Here is a 21,498-nt window from a genome sequence, read left to right on the forward strand (position 1 = left end):
AAAAGCCTTCGATAGCAAACCGGAACTTAGAAAAATACACCGCTACGAAAAAAAACATTAATTCAAGTATATTAAAGAAGAAAACTAACATTACCTACTTATCGGTTCATATACTCCACTTATACAAACCGAATAAATTTAAATAACACAATAAAAATCTATTGACCACAGTGAGTCCCCCAGGGCAGTAGCACGGGCCCACGCCGCGATCCATCAAAAGCTTACGGTGGGCGTAGCACAACAGAACAGCGGGCGACGCCGCGGGGCGCCGATTGAGATGTTACCCGATTGTATTATTACCGTGTTTTGGTTGATTACGCTTTGTTAGATATTTGAGATGCTGTGGATTGGCAGAAATTTTATTGCAATTCTATTATTTCGAGGCTTGCGTTATTAATATTCTTCCTTAGTCTGCATTTCTAAATAATTGTTAGAAAAATACTAATAAATATGACAAGGAATTTGCTGTTTCCAGAATCAATGAAACTATGTTAATTATCAAACTAAGACCACGTTAAGTACACAATTAATCTTTATGTAAATATTAGTTTAGTTTAGTTCCTAGATACTACTAATTTTAGATGATTAAGAAGGTTAAACATAAAATGAGATTATTTTTTGTATAGTCCAATAAATTAATCTTTTAGATTTTGTCACCCCTACGTAAAAAAACACCAAAACAGCAATTCATTTCTTTCTTTGTATTTTTTATACTTCACTAACGAACCTACCTATCAGAGATAGATCGGACACCGCAGACAATGTGACCAACAAACAGACACGCTATACACAGGAGGCCAGATGTTAATAAACTTTCTATTTATACAATTTTGCACGTTTTGTATGGAGCCAACATGTGAGCCCTCGGTGTCACTATCATGTGACAGACAGACGTCACTTGGGACCCCGAGTAGTGTCACAACCGCTAGGGCATGTCAAAATGACGCACTTTTTATGGTGAAAATTTATTTTTGTAGGTTTTATACCTCATCTCAAAACATCATTACGTCACAGAACTTACATAGGAAATGAACAGTCAAATATCATTTGAAAATGACTGCCTATGACCGACGTCTGGGCTGAATTACGATCAGCTTAAGTCCCAAATAATGAAACAGTAACAATGAAATATACGCTTAATTATGCTTGAACTTTGGGAATACATAACATTAATGATGTGCACAACTCATTGATTTCAAAACAAAGTAATTTACCCGTAGTGAAAATTCATATGGTATCTTGACTCAAAAGAGCACTAAAACGGATAACCATTAATAAATATTCCTATTTTTACAATGGGGTACAAAGTTACTCACTAAAATGGTGATGAAAATTAGAGGCCCCAAGACCCCGTCATAAAGTAATTTTATTGCAATTAATACTCAATATTCACAGCACTGACATTTCGCAGATTCTTTACCTAAAAATACAGTATTTATCTGAATCTAGCTTAGAAGAATGATGAATTAGCAGATGAACATTTTCATTAACTTCCCATCTTTATTCAACTACCCGATGACCCATATCGAATCTCAGCAGCAGATGTGAATAGACTTTCTATTTTTATAATATCGTGCATATAATGTGGCTCGTATGACAGTCCGGCACTCCGTGCTCCGTCACTCACAGTGACAATTGTCATCGGGGATTTCAATTTAGTTGGACATTGTACAACATGCTGTAGTATTTCGTGTTGATTTCGAAATTAATAAAATAAATGAATGATGTAGGATTGCGATTTTTTTTATGTTTTTTTTTTGTCTTCTCGAATGTATTTGTGTATCGGTAAAGACAGAAAACATCATTAGAAAACTCCAAGGACGAATTCAAGCTTCAACTAAGACACCAGGCTGTATATCAACTAAGTGAAAAAAGGTAACATAATTTTAATCATCAGTTGTACCATTCCATAGGTTACATTTTTTAATGTAACCTACTTTGTCTCACTGTTGGGCAAAGGCCTCACCCATATCTTTCCACGACTATCTATCCTGGTCCACATGGAACTAGCCCGCAAATAGAAAGCAAATTATATAAAAAATACGCCTGTTACAAAATAAATTGCGTGACATTTATCAATAAACAGCATCATTAGCTTTAAGCAATCTATTGAACGTTAATAAGTATTATAAACTATTACATATGTTTATCAAGTCAATTAAAAACGTTTGGCCTTTTTTAGCAAGACCAATAATTGGCTTTTAAAACATCAGACCGTATTTCATTCGGGTAGCAATTATTTATACCAAATTACCTTCGAGACAGACAATAGCAGAACATAAACTATCAATCTACAATCGTAAATTTTCGCTGTTCTAATTAACAGGAGAATAACAGACAACTCAATTTGACATAAATTACTATTTAATAAGGACATTTCTACACGAGACAAGGTAAGTGTCCGATGACTAATAATTTTGAGTTACCAAACAACTGCCGTAAAATCCTTTTATCCAAAGTCCAGTTACTGACGAAAAACAATGGTATAGTCAAGCCGTCGGACTGAAGCATGCAATAGGTACACGGAAGCATCGTTTTGCTTCAAATCAAATTAAATCATTCAAATCAATGTTTGGATCATATATGTATTATACAACCTCGTGTCACAGATTTTCAAATCGTCCGTAAGCCTCGGACGTGAATTGAAATTGAAAACATCTCAGGCGTGCTGGATTACTTGGACGTTTCACTTCACCATTTTCAGCAAGTGACATTAATGTGTACCAAAAATTAATGGTCATGTTCAAAATTACTACCTTTTTTGGCAGTGTAAAGACCACTGGAATATAGTCTAACCATATCTTAAGACAAGACAGTTGAAGTTACAAAAGCGGGATGCCACATTACTGTTCCAGTCCAGCCTAAGTTTTTTTCAAGCAAATCTTATTCCATCCTTAACACTTTTTGCCCAATTATTAAATTCGCTTTCTATTTTTATATTCGCGCATGCGTTGTGACACGACCCTCAACCGGTGTCAGTGTCAGACACGCGGCTATCCCGAGAGACTACAAGGAAACCACATTTGTGTTATGCGAAACGGTTATAAGTTTTTTTGGGTAATAATATGAGGCATGTTTCTCTGGCTAGTTGAAAATGTTTAATGTGCTGTAACGAAGAGGCGTAGTCTTTGTATTTGCATAATTTGGTAAACTTGGTAGGTATCGTACTAATATACCTATAGTATTCGTGGTCCCTTGATATCCTAATTCAAATTGTATAGTATGTTGTGTAGAACGAGGGACAGATTGCTGTATTGTGAAGATTGTCGCCAAGTTTTTAGCCACAGATAGGTCACTAACGAAGCGATGAAGAGTGCGCGAAGCGATATGCTGTAGTTTATCTGACGGTCAAAAAATGTTATGTTTTTTGTTTTATTTTTCATGTTTATTCAAACTGCTCGCTTTTTATTCAACTAGTGCAAAATTATGTTGTGCGGCTAATACAGTAAAAAAAGTAATGGAAATACAACTTTTGTATTTATCCCCCATTCTAGTACCATAATAACGGCACTTGGCACTAAAGGACCTGTCCTGACATCAGCACCAATTAAAGGGTGGCGCGCAATGTCCCGGTAATAATGAGTGAGTTTTTTTTTCATCTGTTTTGATTTAATTTCACGCGACGCGCGTGCGCATATGGCGTTAGTGCCTTTATTTTATTAGAAACGAATGCTTAATCAAGTGGAATTGGTCGTTATTAGTTTTAATAAATTCGAGGGTGTTAAATATGTGGGGTTTTAATATTATAATCATTCTTGTCAGTCGCGTCAGTGTTTCGCAGTTGAGTTTTTATCTACAAAAATGAATTCAGACTGTTTCAGCATTGACAATTAAAGTAAAAAAAGGTGATTTTAGCTGCAATAAACTTTAACGTTTATTATTGCAGTTAGAATCACATCTTTTTACAAGTTTTTCCTACTGTAAGTAAACATTTATTGCAAAAACAATTCCTTTTTATTCAATTGATTTTAGATTGTACGTGAAATAGTACTGACAGCCGGATCCACCTAATACAATAATATTTATAAAATACTTCTCTAATGTCAAAAAAGTAACAGGAACCTTGATGTAATTTTCAGAAGTAAAAAAAAAAATCAACTAATCAACGACACTGTTCATACAATGACTATGAATGAGTTCAACTTAAAATTTGAAACGGCAACATAAATCTTCAAATCGGAGTTTTTGTTTAGGCAACGGCTTTTTTTTTATTCCTTAAATTCCCACAACTGTAGCAAAACTTATAATAAAGATATATTCCGTAGCGGGCACTACATCAGTCGCGTGGCAATCCTCCAGGGTCACTGGTTCGATTCCCGTTAAATCCCAAGCGTAAACACTGTCACTGGGTCACGTGCCGCGGCATTTTTTGCAAATTTTGACAAATACTCACACAAAAATATAAAATAAACTTTATAACAAGGAAGTTAGGGTTCATATGCCTTTGCAAGAAAATATCAAAATGTAAATTTGCAATTTCTGACAAATACGTTGCGAAAAATAGTCATTCGACTTTATCACAATGGTATTAAAGGTTATATTTCTGTGAGGAAACATACTATAACAATTTGTCAGTTTGTAGGTTCGAAATAATTTTAGTTATTGGTTAGGCACGTGTTAGAAAATTATGGGAATTCTTATAATTGTATTAAGTTATGCGTATTTGACGGGTAATCTGCGGACTGCGGTGTGGGTACAGGGAAATTGCGGCTATCATTGACAAATAATTAGTTCGCTTTGTAGAGGATTAAGTTATTTAACCAATGTATAAAAGATATATTAGAGAAAACCATTATAAATGAAAAAAGAACATTATTACTACTTTTTCTCAGAATCACTTAAATACTTTAAGAGAAAGTTATATTAGAAATAATTTGAAATTTTTTGGAGATCCGAATAAAAAATCGGGCATTCATATTCGTATTCACGTCAGACAAAATACTTTTTGCCTTTTAGCTTTGGTAAACGAACAAAACTGCCCATTATAATGACGTCAAACTATTCAAAAAAGGGGTATTTATCTATTCATAATCCATCATAAAGTTATTCATGAAACTAAGTGAAGCCCCTTTATAAAATTACATTTTAATACAGTCGACACACGGACAATAGCGAGATAATAATTCTAAACAAACAACACTCATCCTCTTGTTACGATGTAACATGTTTAATGCTTGTATGTGGACCTACCGGGTGTAGGGTGGGGTGTCAGTGACAGCGGGATGGATGTACTACTGAGTGTTATGAACTTATGACTTACTCAATATTCAAATACTCTATTGATTTAGAGTTAGATCAAAGGCCCAGAATAGAGAATCGTGGAAAGATTTGGGGCAGGCCTTTGCCCAGCAGCGGGACACAGTGGGCTAGAAAAATAAAGATCAAAGTTGACGTTAGTGATGTAAGGCGGAAATAAAAAAAGGAATTGGAAAATATTATACATAGTCGTTTGTAACATTTAGGATGGAAAATGGTTTGGCTTTATTTGTATTGAATTTAAAAAATCAAGGCATGTTTCACAAGAACACATAAAGTCAACCAGAGCAAATAATAAAAGTATAAAAACAAAGTAAAACATAGATTTGTGCACTGACACACACAGCTAAAATTAAAAAAATAATGTCAAATCCCCATAATTACGATCAACGATCACTTGCGCGTGCGCTGCCCTAAAACAGGGGGCACAAACGATAAACGTCACCTGCTATTAAATCGAGCGCGCATCATTGACAAAACACAAATTGAATGCGACCCCAACACGGGGCAATACGAATACAGGGTAACACGAATACGGGGGTAAGGGGCTATGTTATAGGATAAATATTGTCCCTACAATTGAGTTGGTCTGTTCAGAATGTGCGTGACAGTTGGATGGCCGGCTCATCTGCAGATGTTTGATTTGGACTGAGATGACGCAAGATGACATTGTTTTCGAGTAAATATGCTAACATGTTACGAGTAATTGAGTGAGTTAGAATTGTATGACAGGGTGTCGAAGAAGGGCAAAAATTTAAGGTTATAATATTGCATCCCAAGCATGGGCATAGGAATTATGAATTTGGGCAAAAAAATTTGAAAAAGCAATGTTGTATATCAATTGCTTCATCAGAATTTCCTTCTTCATTGTTATATTTTGTCGTATTAACTTAATAATTATGTTTAATAACTTTATTTTAAATGAACTACATCAATATCAATAGAAAAAGCATTTGTCTAAGCAACTGTCATTGCCAGAAAACAAAAACACATCAAATTCTCTATGACCAAATGCAAACAAAATGGACGATAATAAAAAATAAATATTGACTTTGAATATCAAATAATCATTGGAACTCCATTGTAATAAATTAAAAATGTCCCTGTGAAATTATAATAAGGGTCAGGTTTAACTGAGAGCGATTAAAAATAAACCAAAATGTATGTCCGTTTACTGTTCAGTATTTGAGATAGCAGAATTAAGTACTCTTTAACCACATTCTAGATAGGTCTTAAGAATTGAAAAAAACCTGTGTAACGCAATGTAAACATGATTATAGATTAAAACAAGCAAAGCAAAAAATGCACAGGGGTTAAGGAAAAAATATATTTTTATTTTAGTTATGCGAACCTAAAAAACATTAAGACCTTTACGTGGTTCAGAGATTATGAACAACTGAAGTCAGTACTCAATCACCCATCGATTAAAATTAGGGATGAAGAATTATCGCTCAGCTTATGACCTCGCTGCCCGCCGTCACTGCCACCTCACCCTGTCACCACGGGGGTACTGGGCTGTTTTCATTTACTTAACAAGGCGACTTTTTAATCCTCCAATTGGTGGGCGGAGCTCCGCAATTGGACGGAGGCGACATGCTGTCTAATTACAAAGCAGCTTATTGGCAATCCGCCAGATTGAGGCGCGTTCTCTTTTGCAAAACTGTCGTCAAATTAATTTCCGGGAGTAATTATAATGAGAGTAATACGTCTTTGGTAAACAGATTTATTGGGAAGTAAACGTCGTGTGGCGTTGATTTATTTTTTTTGTGATGTTTGAACTGAAGAGATTTGGTTCGGCTTTTGCTCTTAAATAAATCATCAGTTACCTACAGTTGGAAGAGGGTAAGTAGTTGGGAGAAGAATTAACAACCGCAAGAAACGGAGCAACGAGAGAAATAAATTAAGAGAAATAAAAAGCGACAGAAATTGCTTAAAAGCCAGAATATTCCTAAATTTAAAATACAAAAAACTAGTAAAGGCCCTTACTAAGACACTGAACGCCTTTTTCACACCAGACAAAATTTTGGTATTTTTACAACAAATAAGTGTTCCCAATCATTTTCTTTGAAACAGGCGTTTTGAGTAAACGCCTGTTTACAGCAAAACAACGCAAATCTAAAAACTCTACAAATAAAATCAATATCACTAGCACCGTACAATTACAAATCTCAAAAGAGACCATCAAAATCTGGCATTCGATGAAGAACGTAATAGCGTTATCGAGTACTCGACAAGTATTTAATTCGATTCGCTCACAATGCTTCTCGATACTCTTTACAAGTAGGTCTTTGATTGGAACCCTTTTATTAAGGGTTGGTATACTGTAGGCAGTGGGGCTTAGAATACCTATTTATTCTACTTTTTCAGTCCCACTGCTAAGCATGTTTCTCCATATTTAAGTCCAGACCTGTTATGTCCTATGCTAGAGATATTTTTGTCGGATATATTTGATGTCTTCGAGATATGGTCGATGTGTAGTCGTAAAACAAATATGGCATGTATTGCTAAAGTTTCAGGAAAGTGATATTGACTACTTGACCCTTGGTGCTACATAGGAGAAAATATAGATAGATATACTCTTAAAAAATCGAAGTACTTACACATAGATTTTGAAGGGCTTTTCAGGATGTAGACAAAAATATTCGATCAAGATAAGATATAACCAATTTTTACACAATTTCTACAGTTTGAGCTCAAAAAAAGTATTCAAATATTATTTCCATATGACTTCACCGTTCTACCTATGCCTGTTTTCTACTATATCCCATATCTCAGTCATTTTATTTACTCCAAACATCACTAACACGTACCAGCAGACTAAATGTAACCAAATGTGATAGCATGTGGCAACAAACCCCGCTAATTTAGGTGACATCTCCCAGCCCTACTGATCCCAATCGATGTCGATGTGCCGGTATCCGATTGAATCGATAATCGGCCGTAATCTACCGAGTATCGATGTCACGTCACCCTTGCTCTGTCGTGCAGAGTAGGGTGGGGACAGAGGTGGTGCATCATGTTTTACTTACACAAGTTTAAATATTCCATACAATTTAACAGTATTTTTTAGTCAGCATACTTGGTTGTAAAGATTGAATAATAAATACGAAAATAGAATTCAGAGTAGTTTAAGCTGCGACTACTTATAGGTGACTTTATGTGAGTGTTTTGTGGTCGTAGTTTAGATCTAATATTGTTATTGACAAAAATTAAGGGACATCAAAATAAGTTCTATTACATTGTCCTTGTAAAAAATTAAATCAAATTTCTTTTATTCAAGAGACTGCCATGTAGCGCTTAAGGTACATCACAAAAAACATATTTAACCCTTCAAGCCACCTCTTTATCAACAAAAAAACTTATACTGTATATCTATGTACTCATATAGAATTTCTCATAAAACCCATTACAATGAAATAGTTTGTAAATTTTTATATCAACTGCAATTAAATTCAAAAACATTGCCTAAAATCCATTCACCAATTTCCGTTGCAGTATCTGTGTATCAGCTACTCTGTGCGCAAAGTACTTAACAGCGAGATGGGAGCAAGCCGGGCATATGGACACAATGGAGTGGCGCGCAACCGTGCGCCCATTGTGCGCTGTGCGACGCACTCGTCAACGCTATTACTATAATATGTTTAATTAATACTGAGGAAACGTTGGAACCCCTTTTCCTTGTTTATGGACACTAATAATACGTATACAAAGTGAGATTCCCGGTTTTGTTTGAAAAACTGCTTCAACCGCAAAATCACTAAGTTATAACGATAATAAAACGAAATTAAATAATAAACTTAAAAGACCTTTCCTTCTTTCTACCTTCTGACTATCCTTAGCGACTGTCAAAGATGACATGTGTAAATAGCAGTCGCGACAGGGACACAGACAAAATTGAACGCGCTTTCCGAAACACTGAGGAACTCTTTATCATAGATGGTCACACAGCCATACGTATCAAGCTTACCTTAACCTGTGATCGATCAACTTGTGCAACTTAATCGCGAGCTTTTTCTTCAAACATGCACCTAAAAAAATTGTCCTTAGATTCTCTTTACATCCATTATGATCCTTCCTCTTACATCCTTTTACTTTTGACATCACAATCAAACTAGCATAACAGCAGGTGTTACACCAGTACCTTTACAAACACGTACCAATTCACCCTAACCCGCCTGTATCCCGCCAACAATTAAAAGCGAAGCTGTCATTCCGTCTGCATTGTTCTTATTAGATGGCATGCAAGTTGTTGTTCGGTAAATTATTTTCGACAGGAATGAAAGTCGAATTTAATTGTATTGGAGGGTTTTTTATTGACAAGCGTCAAAGGGAATTTAGGAAGAATAGAAGAATATCAAAATGACTTTAAAGCAACGTTGACTTTTGCCGTTGATACAATTTCACAACAAATAGTCCATTGCTTATCCTTACTAGTCAGGATAAATAATAAGACTGGTTGATATTTTTAGTAACACAGGAAAACGTAACAGGGTCTTAGTAATTCCGTATAATAAATCTTATTACAGCACCGCTTACCACTAGGCCAGTATCAATCTCCATAAACACCTGTACCGCACTCGCATCGATCATAGATCTAGGTTATAAGGTTTCAACAATAACGAAGACGTCATATCAAGGCATCCAACCCACCCTTCCCACAGCACAGGCGTGAGGACGTATTATAAACCATCTCAAAACACCGTCACATAGTTTGAGAGTACTCCATACATTACTAGAGCATAATCTAATTTGTCTAATGCGTTGCCGCGCCTCCCCCCCTCTAATTCGGATGGAGAGGAGAACCGTGCCACACTATACCGACTGACTAAGTTTTTTTATTATTTTTCGCCGTGTAAAAATAAAATAGACGAGTGTTTGCGTTTATGATGGAAATTGCAGTAGATGGGAGGGATGCGATAAAAATATTTTTCTGTCCCTCGCTGGTTTGTTTTGACTGTATTTTTTTTACTTGTAGAAAGACTGTATTTTTCTTTAAAATTTTAGGTCTGGAAATTGTCAGACTATAAGAAGTTGAATGACATGACCAAATCACTTCACATGAGTTTTCTTTTTACATTTAGTTTAATTTTAAATAAGACGGCTGTAGATGTTGAAGCAAGAAAGCAGTATTGACCTTTCTAAAGTGTTGGTAGACGTCTGAACTCCCCCGCGGTCGGTACATGATGACTTTCTATTAATTACCAAGCACCAATCAACTGCGGAAGACGTTGCACGGCAGTTCAGGTTCAATCAGTAAAACTCTGACACTAGACGCTTCCTCCCCCGGGGAGTTGAAAACGAAAACAAAAACAAAAGGCTTCCTATCTCCATATTCTCCCTTACCTGATCAAGGTATGTGCTCTGCTTCGCAGCGTGGTGAGGAGGGCCGCATCTTCTCCTTCTATCTCCTTGGCCTCGTACAGCCGCGTGGAGCACAGCACTGAGTCCAGGATGATGGACAGACAGTCGCCCATCTGTTTAGCTAGGTCCATGTCGCGTTGTTCAGCGTGTAGGTCTTTTTCCTGGTGACAATGAATTGTAAAATTATGTTTTTGTTTGAGTATTAGTCATTAAAGTATTTTTAACTAAGGACATTAGTATCCTGTAAAAGAATCGATATGTAACTTGTGCGACAAAATATCGTTGATGCCTTAGGCAATTTATCTAAGAGGAGTGAAAAAAGCTAAGTAAACTGGCACAGAATCGTAAAAATTGGCACGAGAAATAGGAGATCTATGCCCAGCAGAGGGAGGACAAAGGCTGATGACGATTGCAGAAAGAGATGAAATTCCATAGAGGTGATGCTGCATGCTGCAACGTAACACTGGTTCTATGCTTTTGAACCCAAACGTGTAACGAATTATCTTCTACATCAACGCTAGCATCTGATAAAACATCCCTTTCTCCTCGTATTCCATCTAGTATTTTTTCAACCTTGCACCTAAAAGACAACGTTATAACGAAGTAATACGTATGTAAGTCCATACCGTGATCCCCAAAGTAAGCTAGCCCATAAACGACTCAACGGCCTTATAATGAAAAATCTCAAAGGATTCATGCCTTACTCCGGGCCGAGGTCGCTTGCCAACGAACTCATAACCCAACGCGATTGCAGAGTCCCGCGATACCGACTATAGTTACATTGTGACATTACAGTGCTGCGTTTGGAATGGCGAGTCTACTTGCTCCAGTAAATTTATCATACGATACCTGCTTATAACAATTATAATTAGAAACTGTTTTTTTTTTTATTGAAATGAAAGTAAAGCATTGAATTTACAAAAAAACAAAGTTATATTGTAATGTACTTTTAAGTTAAAGTAATAATTTTGAATATGTACGAAAGATAAAGCAAATTATTTTACGAAATCAGCTAAAGACACCTTGATTCGGTCCGTACACCCGAAATTCGCGGTATTTAACATCGTAAACTATCCTACTGCAATCTTTTTAAATATCCAAAGATAACAGGACCCGTTACACAAAAAAATCTGCAACCCAAATATCGTCGAAGATGTTATCGGCACAATGAGCCGACCGACCCTAATAAACAACTAGATATAAGAGAAAAACGAAAAAAAAACCGTACGAACATATTTTGAAAAAATCCAAGATGGCGTCAGCGATAACGGCCAATTAACATGGTCGCCGATATACGATTCAATAAGCGTCTCTTAATTGCTACTAATAAAGTAAATATTTTTCGTTGGAATAATTTAAAGTGTCACAATCGTGTCGCTAAGTACTTTTGTGGACGTGTGAGGAATAGCAAGAGTGTTTTTGGTTGTGTTTTAAACAATTTCTCTTTTCTACAATGTTGTACAAAATAACAGTTATGAAGGTCCTTCGTACATGAGGCAGCACTCGTCTCCAGTTCTTAACGATTAAGGTATTGAACACAGACCTGTGCAGGGACCGGCCGGATACTCATTGAAAGGGTTTTTGAAGGGGTTTTTTTAAGCGCTTCAAGAAAAAACCCTATGACATATGTTACACCTTCGAACGGATTACTGGAACCCTGTTCCGAACAGGTTACCCTTTCACTACCCGGTAACACTGTAACAGGGTAACCCACTCCAACCTAAGACAATGCAATATGCACTCTTTATCATAGACATTAGTTTGAAAATAGTATAATTACGAGCGCACGTGACATCTTACCGCCCAGCGGCGCCATTGTTGCATTTACCGAGCGACTTGTAAACATGGAATAAAAATCATTGTGGATATGATCTTACAGTTTAATTTTGCTTGTCGCACATTTCAAACGTTGTGATATATATTTTTCGTGTCTATATTTGTAGACCAGGGTCGATAATTTTTAAAACCAAAAAAAATAATAGTTGGATGAAACCCATTAGAAAAGGAGGGGAATATTATAAAAATGAAAGGAAATATAATTTACGGGCGATCTGAGGTCAGGAAGGGGGTGGGAGTGACGTTTGAAGAGTAAAAAACGGTTTTTATCGATTTCCGGCAAAACTAAAATTCGTATCGAAAAAAGTCAAATGGCAAAGTTGTAGGTAATAAGAAGATCTAAAACTTTTGTGTTTACATTTTTTTCACATAACCTCAAAATTTATGTGAAAAATCTAAAAAACCAAGATTGTGGTTTTTTATTTTTATCTTTTACAAAAAATATTTTTGTAACGAAATTTGGTGAAAACTTACTTTTTTGTGTCCCAAATACGTTGTAATTTATTTGATTAAAAATATTTATTTTTTCACCTTATTTTGAATTAATATAAAAAAAACACTCTAATCTTCAATCGAAAATTCACCCGTCAAATCTTCTCAGAAAATGCAAAAAATGAAAAAAAACTTGTATTCGATTTTTTTTTTATTATTATAAATAGTTTCATCTAAAAAATTTGATCTCATTTTGTGTTCAATAGACCAATAATCGAGGAAGGTTTTAGGCTAGGTATATAAAATTACGCTGCAACTAATAGGAGCGAAGATTTAATGGAAAATGTGGCAAATACGGGGAAAAATATTAATCTTCGAGGGCTTTCGTTCAAAAATTCCTAACTTATATCTTCTAACCACGCGGACGAAGTCGCGGGCAACAGCTAGTTACCTATATGACGTTTCGCGCGTAGGTAGTTTGTCCGAGAGGCGCGAGTCGCGGCGCGACGCGTCGGCGATAGAAGAAAATCAGCTGTAGTCTTAGTAAAGCAATGAGGGGCCGCTAGGGTGCAAGTATGCAGCTCAAGTTTAGTGGGTAATTCAGGGTAACACGAATAAAAGCCTTTCGTGAAGGTAACCACTTGAAAGGGTTAAGTTATTGAAGGGGTTAACCCCTTCACGTGGTTACCATAATGAAGGTGTTAACCATTTCGCTGGGTTTCGAGGATGTAACTCGAACAAAAGGTAACACTGCGATATGAGTTACCCCGTGTACGGGTTACCCTGTCAAACGGCTTAACTCTAAAGTGGGGTTGTCCGGTCCCTGGACCTGTGTATATTTTGCCATTGTTTTTTTTTAACGAGCCCTCGACATTGGTTTGCATATTTGTAATTAGAAAATAGTCACAGGCATCAGAAAAAAACATTGCGTTTTTGTTTATTAGTAATACATTTAGTCAGAAAGTTAATCATTATTCTTCTACCATCAATCGGCATAAATAGATTCAATATAATTGAATCAAAAAGTCTATCACTTGATCTCTTGACTGTATCTGTCGGCTTTGTCGCTTAGAACAAGGAAGCATGTTTAATCCGTAAAAGAAAGGTGTTACATATTACACTCATTATAATTATCTACACAATTAACATCGTAACGTTATTTATTTTAATCTAAAACACATTTTGCAGTAGTTAACGTTTTATCTCGACACACTCATTTTCTTACGGAACTACATTATATTAAAACTCCCGATTTTATTTTTAATGCAAAAATGCAACAATTATACTTTTTGGAAGTTTTTTAATAATGTTTTTTATGCGCGAGATTGTACGGGCGATGGGAAGTCGTAAACATGGACATTAAGAATGATCCGTTAATATAGTTTTTGCGAAATACGTGTCTTGTAATTAATTATGTGCATTTAATTTAATTCAAAAGTATGGGTTATTCTATTGGAAAACCAAATTAACACAATAAAATGCTTTAAATTATTTTATATGCTGCTGCCTTTAAAGGAATTATAAAACGAGCTCTATAAAACTCCTGACCCTGAAAAAACCTTTGACACTTACTTCCATCAATACACAGTCACTAAAAAGTTTTAAAATTACGATACAACAAATCCCAAACCCACAACCACCGGATAAACCGACAAAATATACAATCATTAAACAAAAAACAACGAAACACGTCGAAACCCATCGATATCTTAGACCTGTCCTCAAGATAACCGCCGATCGAAAAGAAAAAAAAACTTTACTTTTTTTTACGAAACGACTACAGAATTTGTATCAAAGGCCGGTAACTACCTAATTAGAAGGCGACGATTCTTTTTTTAGGTTTTATAACGAACAATAAAAGCTTACGGTACGGTATACCGGGATTTTTATTTCAATACACGGTAGCGAATTTTCGCTTCGATAAAATCTTTATAACTATGAGCGAGTAATGTGTATTTCATTGTCTTGGACAGACATCTTGCGGTTGCCTTCGTCTCAAATTGATGTTTTATTACCGTCAATTATAAAAAAATATTGCAATTCATTATTTTAATTGTTATTGCGGATTTTAAATGAAGGATGCATTAAGGCAAGTTACTGGCGCTGTTTAAACAGGGCAACTGAAATGTTACTTTACAATTCGAGTATTTTAATTATCTACTGTTCTTACTTCTTTGTAACGATCATAACCTCAATATTACTAATTAGCTGTTGCCCGCGACTTCGTCCGCGTGGTTAGAAAATATAAGTTATGATTTACATCTGCCCTGTTTTTTCCACATTTTCCATTGTATCTTCGCTCCTATTAGTCGCAGCGTGATTATATATAGAATAAAACCTTCCTCGATGAATGGTCTATTCACACCAATTTTTTTTTAATTTGAACCTGTAGTTCCTGAGATTAGCGCGTTCAAACAAACAAACTCTTATAGATTAGTAAGTATAGATTAGTATAGAAGTATAGATTTAACGTTACACAATTTCAATAGAACAGAAACCTAATCTTTTTCTCGTGTACCAAGTATTGGATAGAAACCTATCGAGAACTTAGTATATAGTGTCTGATTGAAATACCTACATACCAATCTTAATTTCTATTGGAAATATTTTGACTAGTCTTTGTACACTAGTACAAGTATTCGGGCGAGTGTGTCGTGTAGTGTGAACGGTCGCTCGCGATGCATTAGCGGCGCTTTTAGGACGCCCACCCACTCAACGGGCTACTGGCGGTACCGCACAGGGCTGCCGCGTATGAAGAATAAACAAAGTTTTTATTTAAAATGAAAATTGACTGTACGAATGGTAGGTGTTTAGGAATAACTAAACTTATTAATATAAAATACTGCACTTCGTAACTTAGTATACTTTAGTAAAGTCCGATATTTTTATGTAGACCTGCAAAAAATTTCCTACGTTATTAATTAAACCATACCTTAGTTTCACTTCATATTCTCTCTGTTCCTAAACCCCTATAAAGCAACACGAGTTACATTTAGCCAAGTAACTCGTTCCTTCCCCTTACTTCAGCCACACTCAACTTCACGATCACAACAAAACGATTCGCGACAGCCCTTAAAACCACGTTCGTCATTCGTCTCATGGCTGGCGTCTAGCGTCGCACCGCAGCACACACATACACACACACACATACACAGACAAACAAGTATATACTCAGTCACGAACTCTTGGTAAAGGGGCGAGACCGAACTGAATTTACAGCATTACTGTAACGGGGAATGGCTACTGGATAGCAACGATTAGAAAACGTGATTTCTATACTTAAAGGAGATTGCTATAGGAAAGTACGGCTTAGAATAAAGTTCTAGTGCCTATACAAGTACTGTCCAGGACTCAGGAATTGTATCGTAGTCTAAAGTTATATTAATATAATGAGTCTAAAATTGTTTTCCGTGAGGCGAGTCGGACTCGTTTCTTGGAAATGTGTTGGAAGGCTCGAAATACGGCATGAAACGACTGGCTAAAATGTATTTTCAAACAGTTAAATTAAGAAGCAATATACCAAGTGAAGACCACACCAGCATTTATACATTAGTTTTTGCGTCTTTTGAATAAATAAATAAATATTCTAGAACTTTCACACAACGCCATCTAGTCTCAAGTTAAGCAAAGCTATTTAGTTTTACCGACAATAGAAAATGAAACATACCACCAACATTTTCCAAAAGGACACAATAATAAACGTGTCTACTACATAACTACCACACTTCACTCTAGCCCGCTAGCGCTGGCTACTAGTACTAAGAGAACTACCGCAGTACCAAACACAGCACAATTCAATCCAGCAAAAACAACACAAAACTTAACGATATCGACAACCCTAACATCACCAAAAAAAAATTCATAACATTTTTTCATCAAAAACTAAATTAGGGTAATCTAGAGCACTTTGTGTGATTACACGAAAGTTTCGGACATACGCATAAAGCAACCCTTGCAGTAAAGGGTAGTTTTTCCGCTAGTTAATTTTGATGGGATTCGGTACTTTCAATCAGGTACCTACTGTGCTCGCAATGTTTTCTTATCAAGTTCGAATGTAAAGGGTTTTGGAGACGATCAAACGTTTTGGATGTGCTTCAAACTAGGTTTAAACAAGACTGGTGAACAATTTTGGTAGGCCTTATTATATAAACACGTATAAGATAAATAAAGGACTTATATATTTAATAGCATATTTGATTTTGTAATGTTTATTTTGGTTTTACATAAGTTTAAAACCGACTTTTTGACTATAAGACACACCGATATTGTTTCCCTTTTTTAAAGTACTTAAATAAATTAGGACTAATGGGGTATAGTTATTCTATACAAAACGAGCCGATCAAAAAAACTTTTAAAAGTACTCAAACGAGATTTGAACACGATAAAACGTATTTGAGTCAAACCAAAAACTACGAGTTTGATCGTTTCGGGAGCCCTTTGAGTGCCCGACTACCTAATGTTTTAGGACTAAAGTTGTCGATAATGTAAGGATTGATATTAAAGTTCGTTGCTAAATTTCCGAGAAGATGCGACTGTTTATCGGTATGGATAAACATGATAATACTTTTTCTCGTTAAATTTATTAATCATAGCGAACAATTCTCTTCTAATTGAAAGAATCTTTTTGAGATTTCGTCATACCGTTTACCCAATTATTTCCCGCAAAGAGAACTAAATATTTTGAAAATCGTCATAAAATGTAAGAGGCTATAAAACTATCAAATCTAATTTAAAAGATACCATTATTCTTACGCTTTCATTCTTTTTTTTTAAGAAATGTACTTTATGTCACTAAAAACGAATAAAAACCTTCCATTAAAAAATATTGTAGTTATTATGATAGTCTGAAAATGATAACATTGATTTTCCTCTCAATGGTACTTGTAGCGCCATCTTGTTGTACCAGTCGTCAACAGTAGCACCCTCGCAGTTTTAGAAGTACTCGCTAGATGGCATTTTATTACAAATTTACAGAATTTATGCACTATGCAATATTGGTTTTTTAATTCTTGAATTTAATTCTTCTTTTACTAAATGGTAAGTGGATAAACTTTTTATTGGTATTAATGAACACAAACAAATAATGACACGATAAGCAAGCTGGATTTAAGAGCAAAAGTTATTTTGGTACAGTACTTATTTATTTTGGTAAAGATACAGTATTACTGTAGCTTGTGATATGAGTACAGCAAGCAGATTACAAAATATTAAACTATGATTGATTATGATGTCCTATGTTGCGGTCAACAATCCTAGCAGTAGAACTACTAGAAGGACCACTCGTGAAAAACGGGCAGACCCGACATATACGCGTGAGTAAAACGTTGCATCATTAAACAATGAATAGCTATAGCGGTAGTACTCACCAGTTGCATGCTGAGCAGTTTGACGAGATGTACGCAGACGCTGCTGCTGCAGGCGTAGGCCGCGCTCAGCGAACACGACGACAGAGTGCGCGACACCAGCGTCACCGCCGTGTACAGGGCCCTGCGTTAAACATGCTCGTAATAAGGTAGGAAATGGAAAGATAGGATGATTAGGAACATCATTACAGTATTTATTCAAAGATAAAATGAATACTTGTCAAAGTAGTCGTATTTATATAAGTACCATCTCAACAAAAACAGCTTCGTAAAAATGTTTTGGAATAAAATTATAAGCCAAAAGAGCCAATCTTAAAAGAAAGACATATTATTATGATGTCTAAGACTTTTTTGTAGATCTTTTTATGCTGTAGAATATTACATTGGTTTAGCTCTTGGTGTTAAGAAAGCGTTTGCAATGAAAGTATAAAATAAAATGTTACCCGCTACTTCGTCTTCGTGGATAGAAGATACAAGGTAAGATGTAAGTACTTGGTGTCAGATGGTAAGTACTTGGTGTTAGACGTTAAGTACTTGGTGTCAGATGGTAAGTACTTGGTGTTAGACGTTAAGTACTTGGTGTTAGATGGTAAGTACTTGGTATTAGATGGTAAGTACTTGGTGATAGATGGTAAGTACTTGGTGTTAGATGGTAAGTACTTGGTTTTAGATGGTAAGTACTTGGTGTCAGATGGTAAGTACTTGGTGTCAGATGGTAAGTACTTGGTGTTAGACGGTAAGTACTTGGTGTCGGATGGTAAGTACTTGTTGTTAGATGGTAAGTACTTGGTGTTGGAGGTTAAGTACTTGGTGTTAGATTGTATGTGCTTGGGGTTGGATGGCAAGTACTTCGTTTTGGATGGACAAGGACCATAATTAATAGAATCAATAGAAGTTGCGTGGACTCTAAAAACGAATCCGATTTAAAAAAATCCTAATTTATATCTTCTATCCACACGGAAGAAGTCGCGGGTAACAGCTAGTTAACTCTAGGTTAACGAAAGTTATCAAAACTAATACGTCGTGAAAAAAACTAAGCATCACACGTTATAATATACCAATGCTTCCTTTTTTGTTTAAATGTGACTTGACATCATAATCAACATCAAAAATTTTTATTTCAAGTATCCCGTTGTCCAGGCACTTTCAAGACGTTACAGTGATGGCTCTAGTTGCGCATAGTACATAAAAACTTCATGGTTCGTGGTTTTAAACTTACTTGGGGGTAAACTGCGAGATGGCATCCTCTCGATCAGAAGCGATCGCCAGCAGTTGTCCAATCACTTTCAGAAGGTGGATCTTGTGGAGCGAATTCTTTTCTACTGCCGGCTGTCAAAATATTGTATATTTAGTAAATGTCTAGTACGTTTGTTCTAATGGTTTTCGTGTTACAACTGTGCATCGAATTATTATTTTTTATGAATAGAGATAACAACAGATAGATGGATAGAATATTATTTATTGCAAACCATATACATAAAAGATTGGATACAAATCAATAGTTACTTGCTGACACAAGCGGCCTTATCGCTAAAAGTGATACTTTACAGACAACTTTCGGATGGACTACGTTCTAAAAGAGCAACATTTAAGAGTTATTTTTCGTGAAATACTAACACATTTTTTTTAAATCAGCTTAATATTGTCTCTATTGCACTTTCAAGATCCATTTTTTGTCTTTTTATAATACAATCATTCCTTTTGTTACCCAACAGTACATAAAAGGTATAATAGAAGGTACAATACTCACAACACTGCGCAGCCGCACCCCGAGGCCGATGGTGAACAGCTTGCCGAGCCCGCCCAGACGCCCGCGTTGGAAGTTAGGGCCCTACGATAAAAAAGGGTTCGTTAAAATGTATAACATCCTACTAATATTATATTATAAGCTCCTAAGTTTTTTTTTAATGCCGACAACATCACATGCTTTGTTCTGAACCCAAAGTAAGTTGCTAAAGCACTTGTGCTATGGAATTCAGATACAATGAAGGTACCACAAACACCCAGACCCGGGACAATGTATAAATGTGTATTTTTACATTGACCCGGCCGGGGATCGAACCCGAGACCTCAGAGCTAGCGACACCTTGAAACCGGTGCGTACGCCACCCAACCACGGAGGTCGTATGGATGGATGTTTGTTATTAGAAGAAACTTGTTTTCACAGATGGTATATAACCTAGACTAACAAATAGGATAGATTTTATGTTTTTCATCAGCTAGTGGACAAATAATACAAATGTTAGGGCCACTCTGAATAAATTATAAACAAGAGTTCATAACTATGGTGAAGTTTGAATTGAAATACATAAATTAGAAGTACTTTGTTCATGGTAGTCTTATGGAAAGTTAATTGAAGTGGTGTCGTTTAACAGCCTGGTGGACTGAAAACATACAGGACAAGTCACTACGACTCACGATGTATGCAGCCAGTTAAAGTACATAATATCTAAGTGTACATTTCAAATTCAGTTTTGAGAGAGAGAGAGAGAGAATCATAAACTCATATTCACAAGAAACATTTTTTCAGGTTAAAGTTATCTCTAGACAGCACAAAAATACAGCTAACCTTAACCGCTTCATAAGCGCTCTTGCTGTTTTTTTTACTAGCTAACATATCAAATTACAATAACAAATTCTATCAAAATTGACTTTACTGTTTCCGCCGCGTCATCTCATGACTAAGACTCCGTTTGATTCCGAAACAAGTCTGCCATCCCGATACATACGCGTCACTAAACCATTACATCATTTAATAATGTATCTATACTGACCGGCTTAGTAAACTTCTCCATCATCCTCATCAGCTCATTCAGCTGCTTCTCCAACAACGGCATCTCTATCACGTGTTTAGCTTTCTCTGTCTTCGTGGATCCGTAGCTCATGTCAGACAAAGACGAACAGACGGAACTGGTCTTGGTTAGTTTGGGACGGTCTTTGTCACCTCCCTTCTTCTTCTTCTTCTTGTTTGAAGAAGGTTCTGGATCTTCTTTTACATCTTCTTTGTTGTTGTTACCTGGGGTGGGATGTTGGTTTGTTTAAGAGAATTGCTTTGTATAGTTTGTCTTGTAACTAGGATGAATTTAGTTACTTTTATGTGTTATATCACGACTATCTTTTCAACTTATAACTAATTTACCTTTTTTTACTATCCTCTTTAAATCAAACTCAGTTATTTATGAATCAACATTTTCTATTGTTGCTTGTACAGTATGTATAGCTAACATTTCCTCAAGAACTAATCAATACA

The 21,498-nt window shown here is 35.8% G+C and overlaps 1 protein-coding gene across 1 annotated transcript in view; it reads right to left on the reverse strand.

Moving 5' to 3' along the window:
• The window catches only part of LOC113499727 (S phase cyclin A-associated protein in the endoplasmic reticulum), a 63,509-nt gene that overhangs the window by 25,022 nt on the left and 16,989 nt on the right, over window positions 1-21,498 (reverse strand). Inside the window, exons 12-16 of the mRNA XM_026880313.1 lie at window positions 21,023-21,264; window positions 19,999-20,079; window positions 19,468-19,577; window positions 18,252-18,372; window positions 10,600-10,778 (exon numbers count right to left, since the gene is read on the reverse strand). Coding sequence (XP_026736114.1) covers window positions 10,600-10,778; window positions 18,252-18,372; window positions 19,468-19,577; window positions 19,999-20,079; window positions 21,023-21,264 — 733 coding nt within the window. The remainder of the gene's footprint in view (window positions 1-10,599; window positions 10,779-18,251; window positions 18,373-19,467; window positions 19,578-19,998; window positions 20,080-21,022; window positions 21,265-21,498) is intronic.

The sequence above is a fragment of the Trichoplusia ni genome, chromosome 12 (genome assembly GCF_003590095.1).
Source record: "Trichoplusia ni isolate ovarian cell line Hi5 chromosome 12, tn1, whole genome shotgun sequence".
Taxonomy (NCBI): domain Eukaryota; kingdom Metazoa; phylum Arthropoda; class Insecta; order Lepidoptera; family Noctuidae; genus Trichoplusia; species Trichoplusia ni.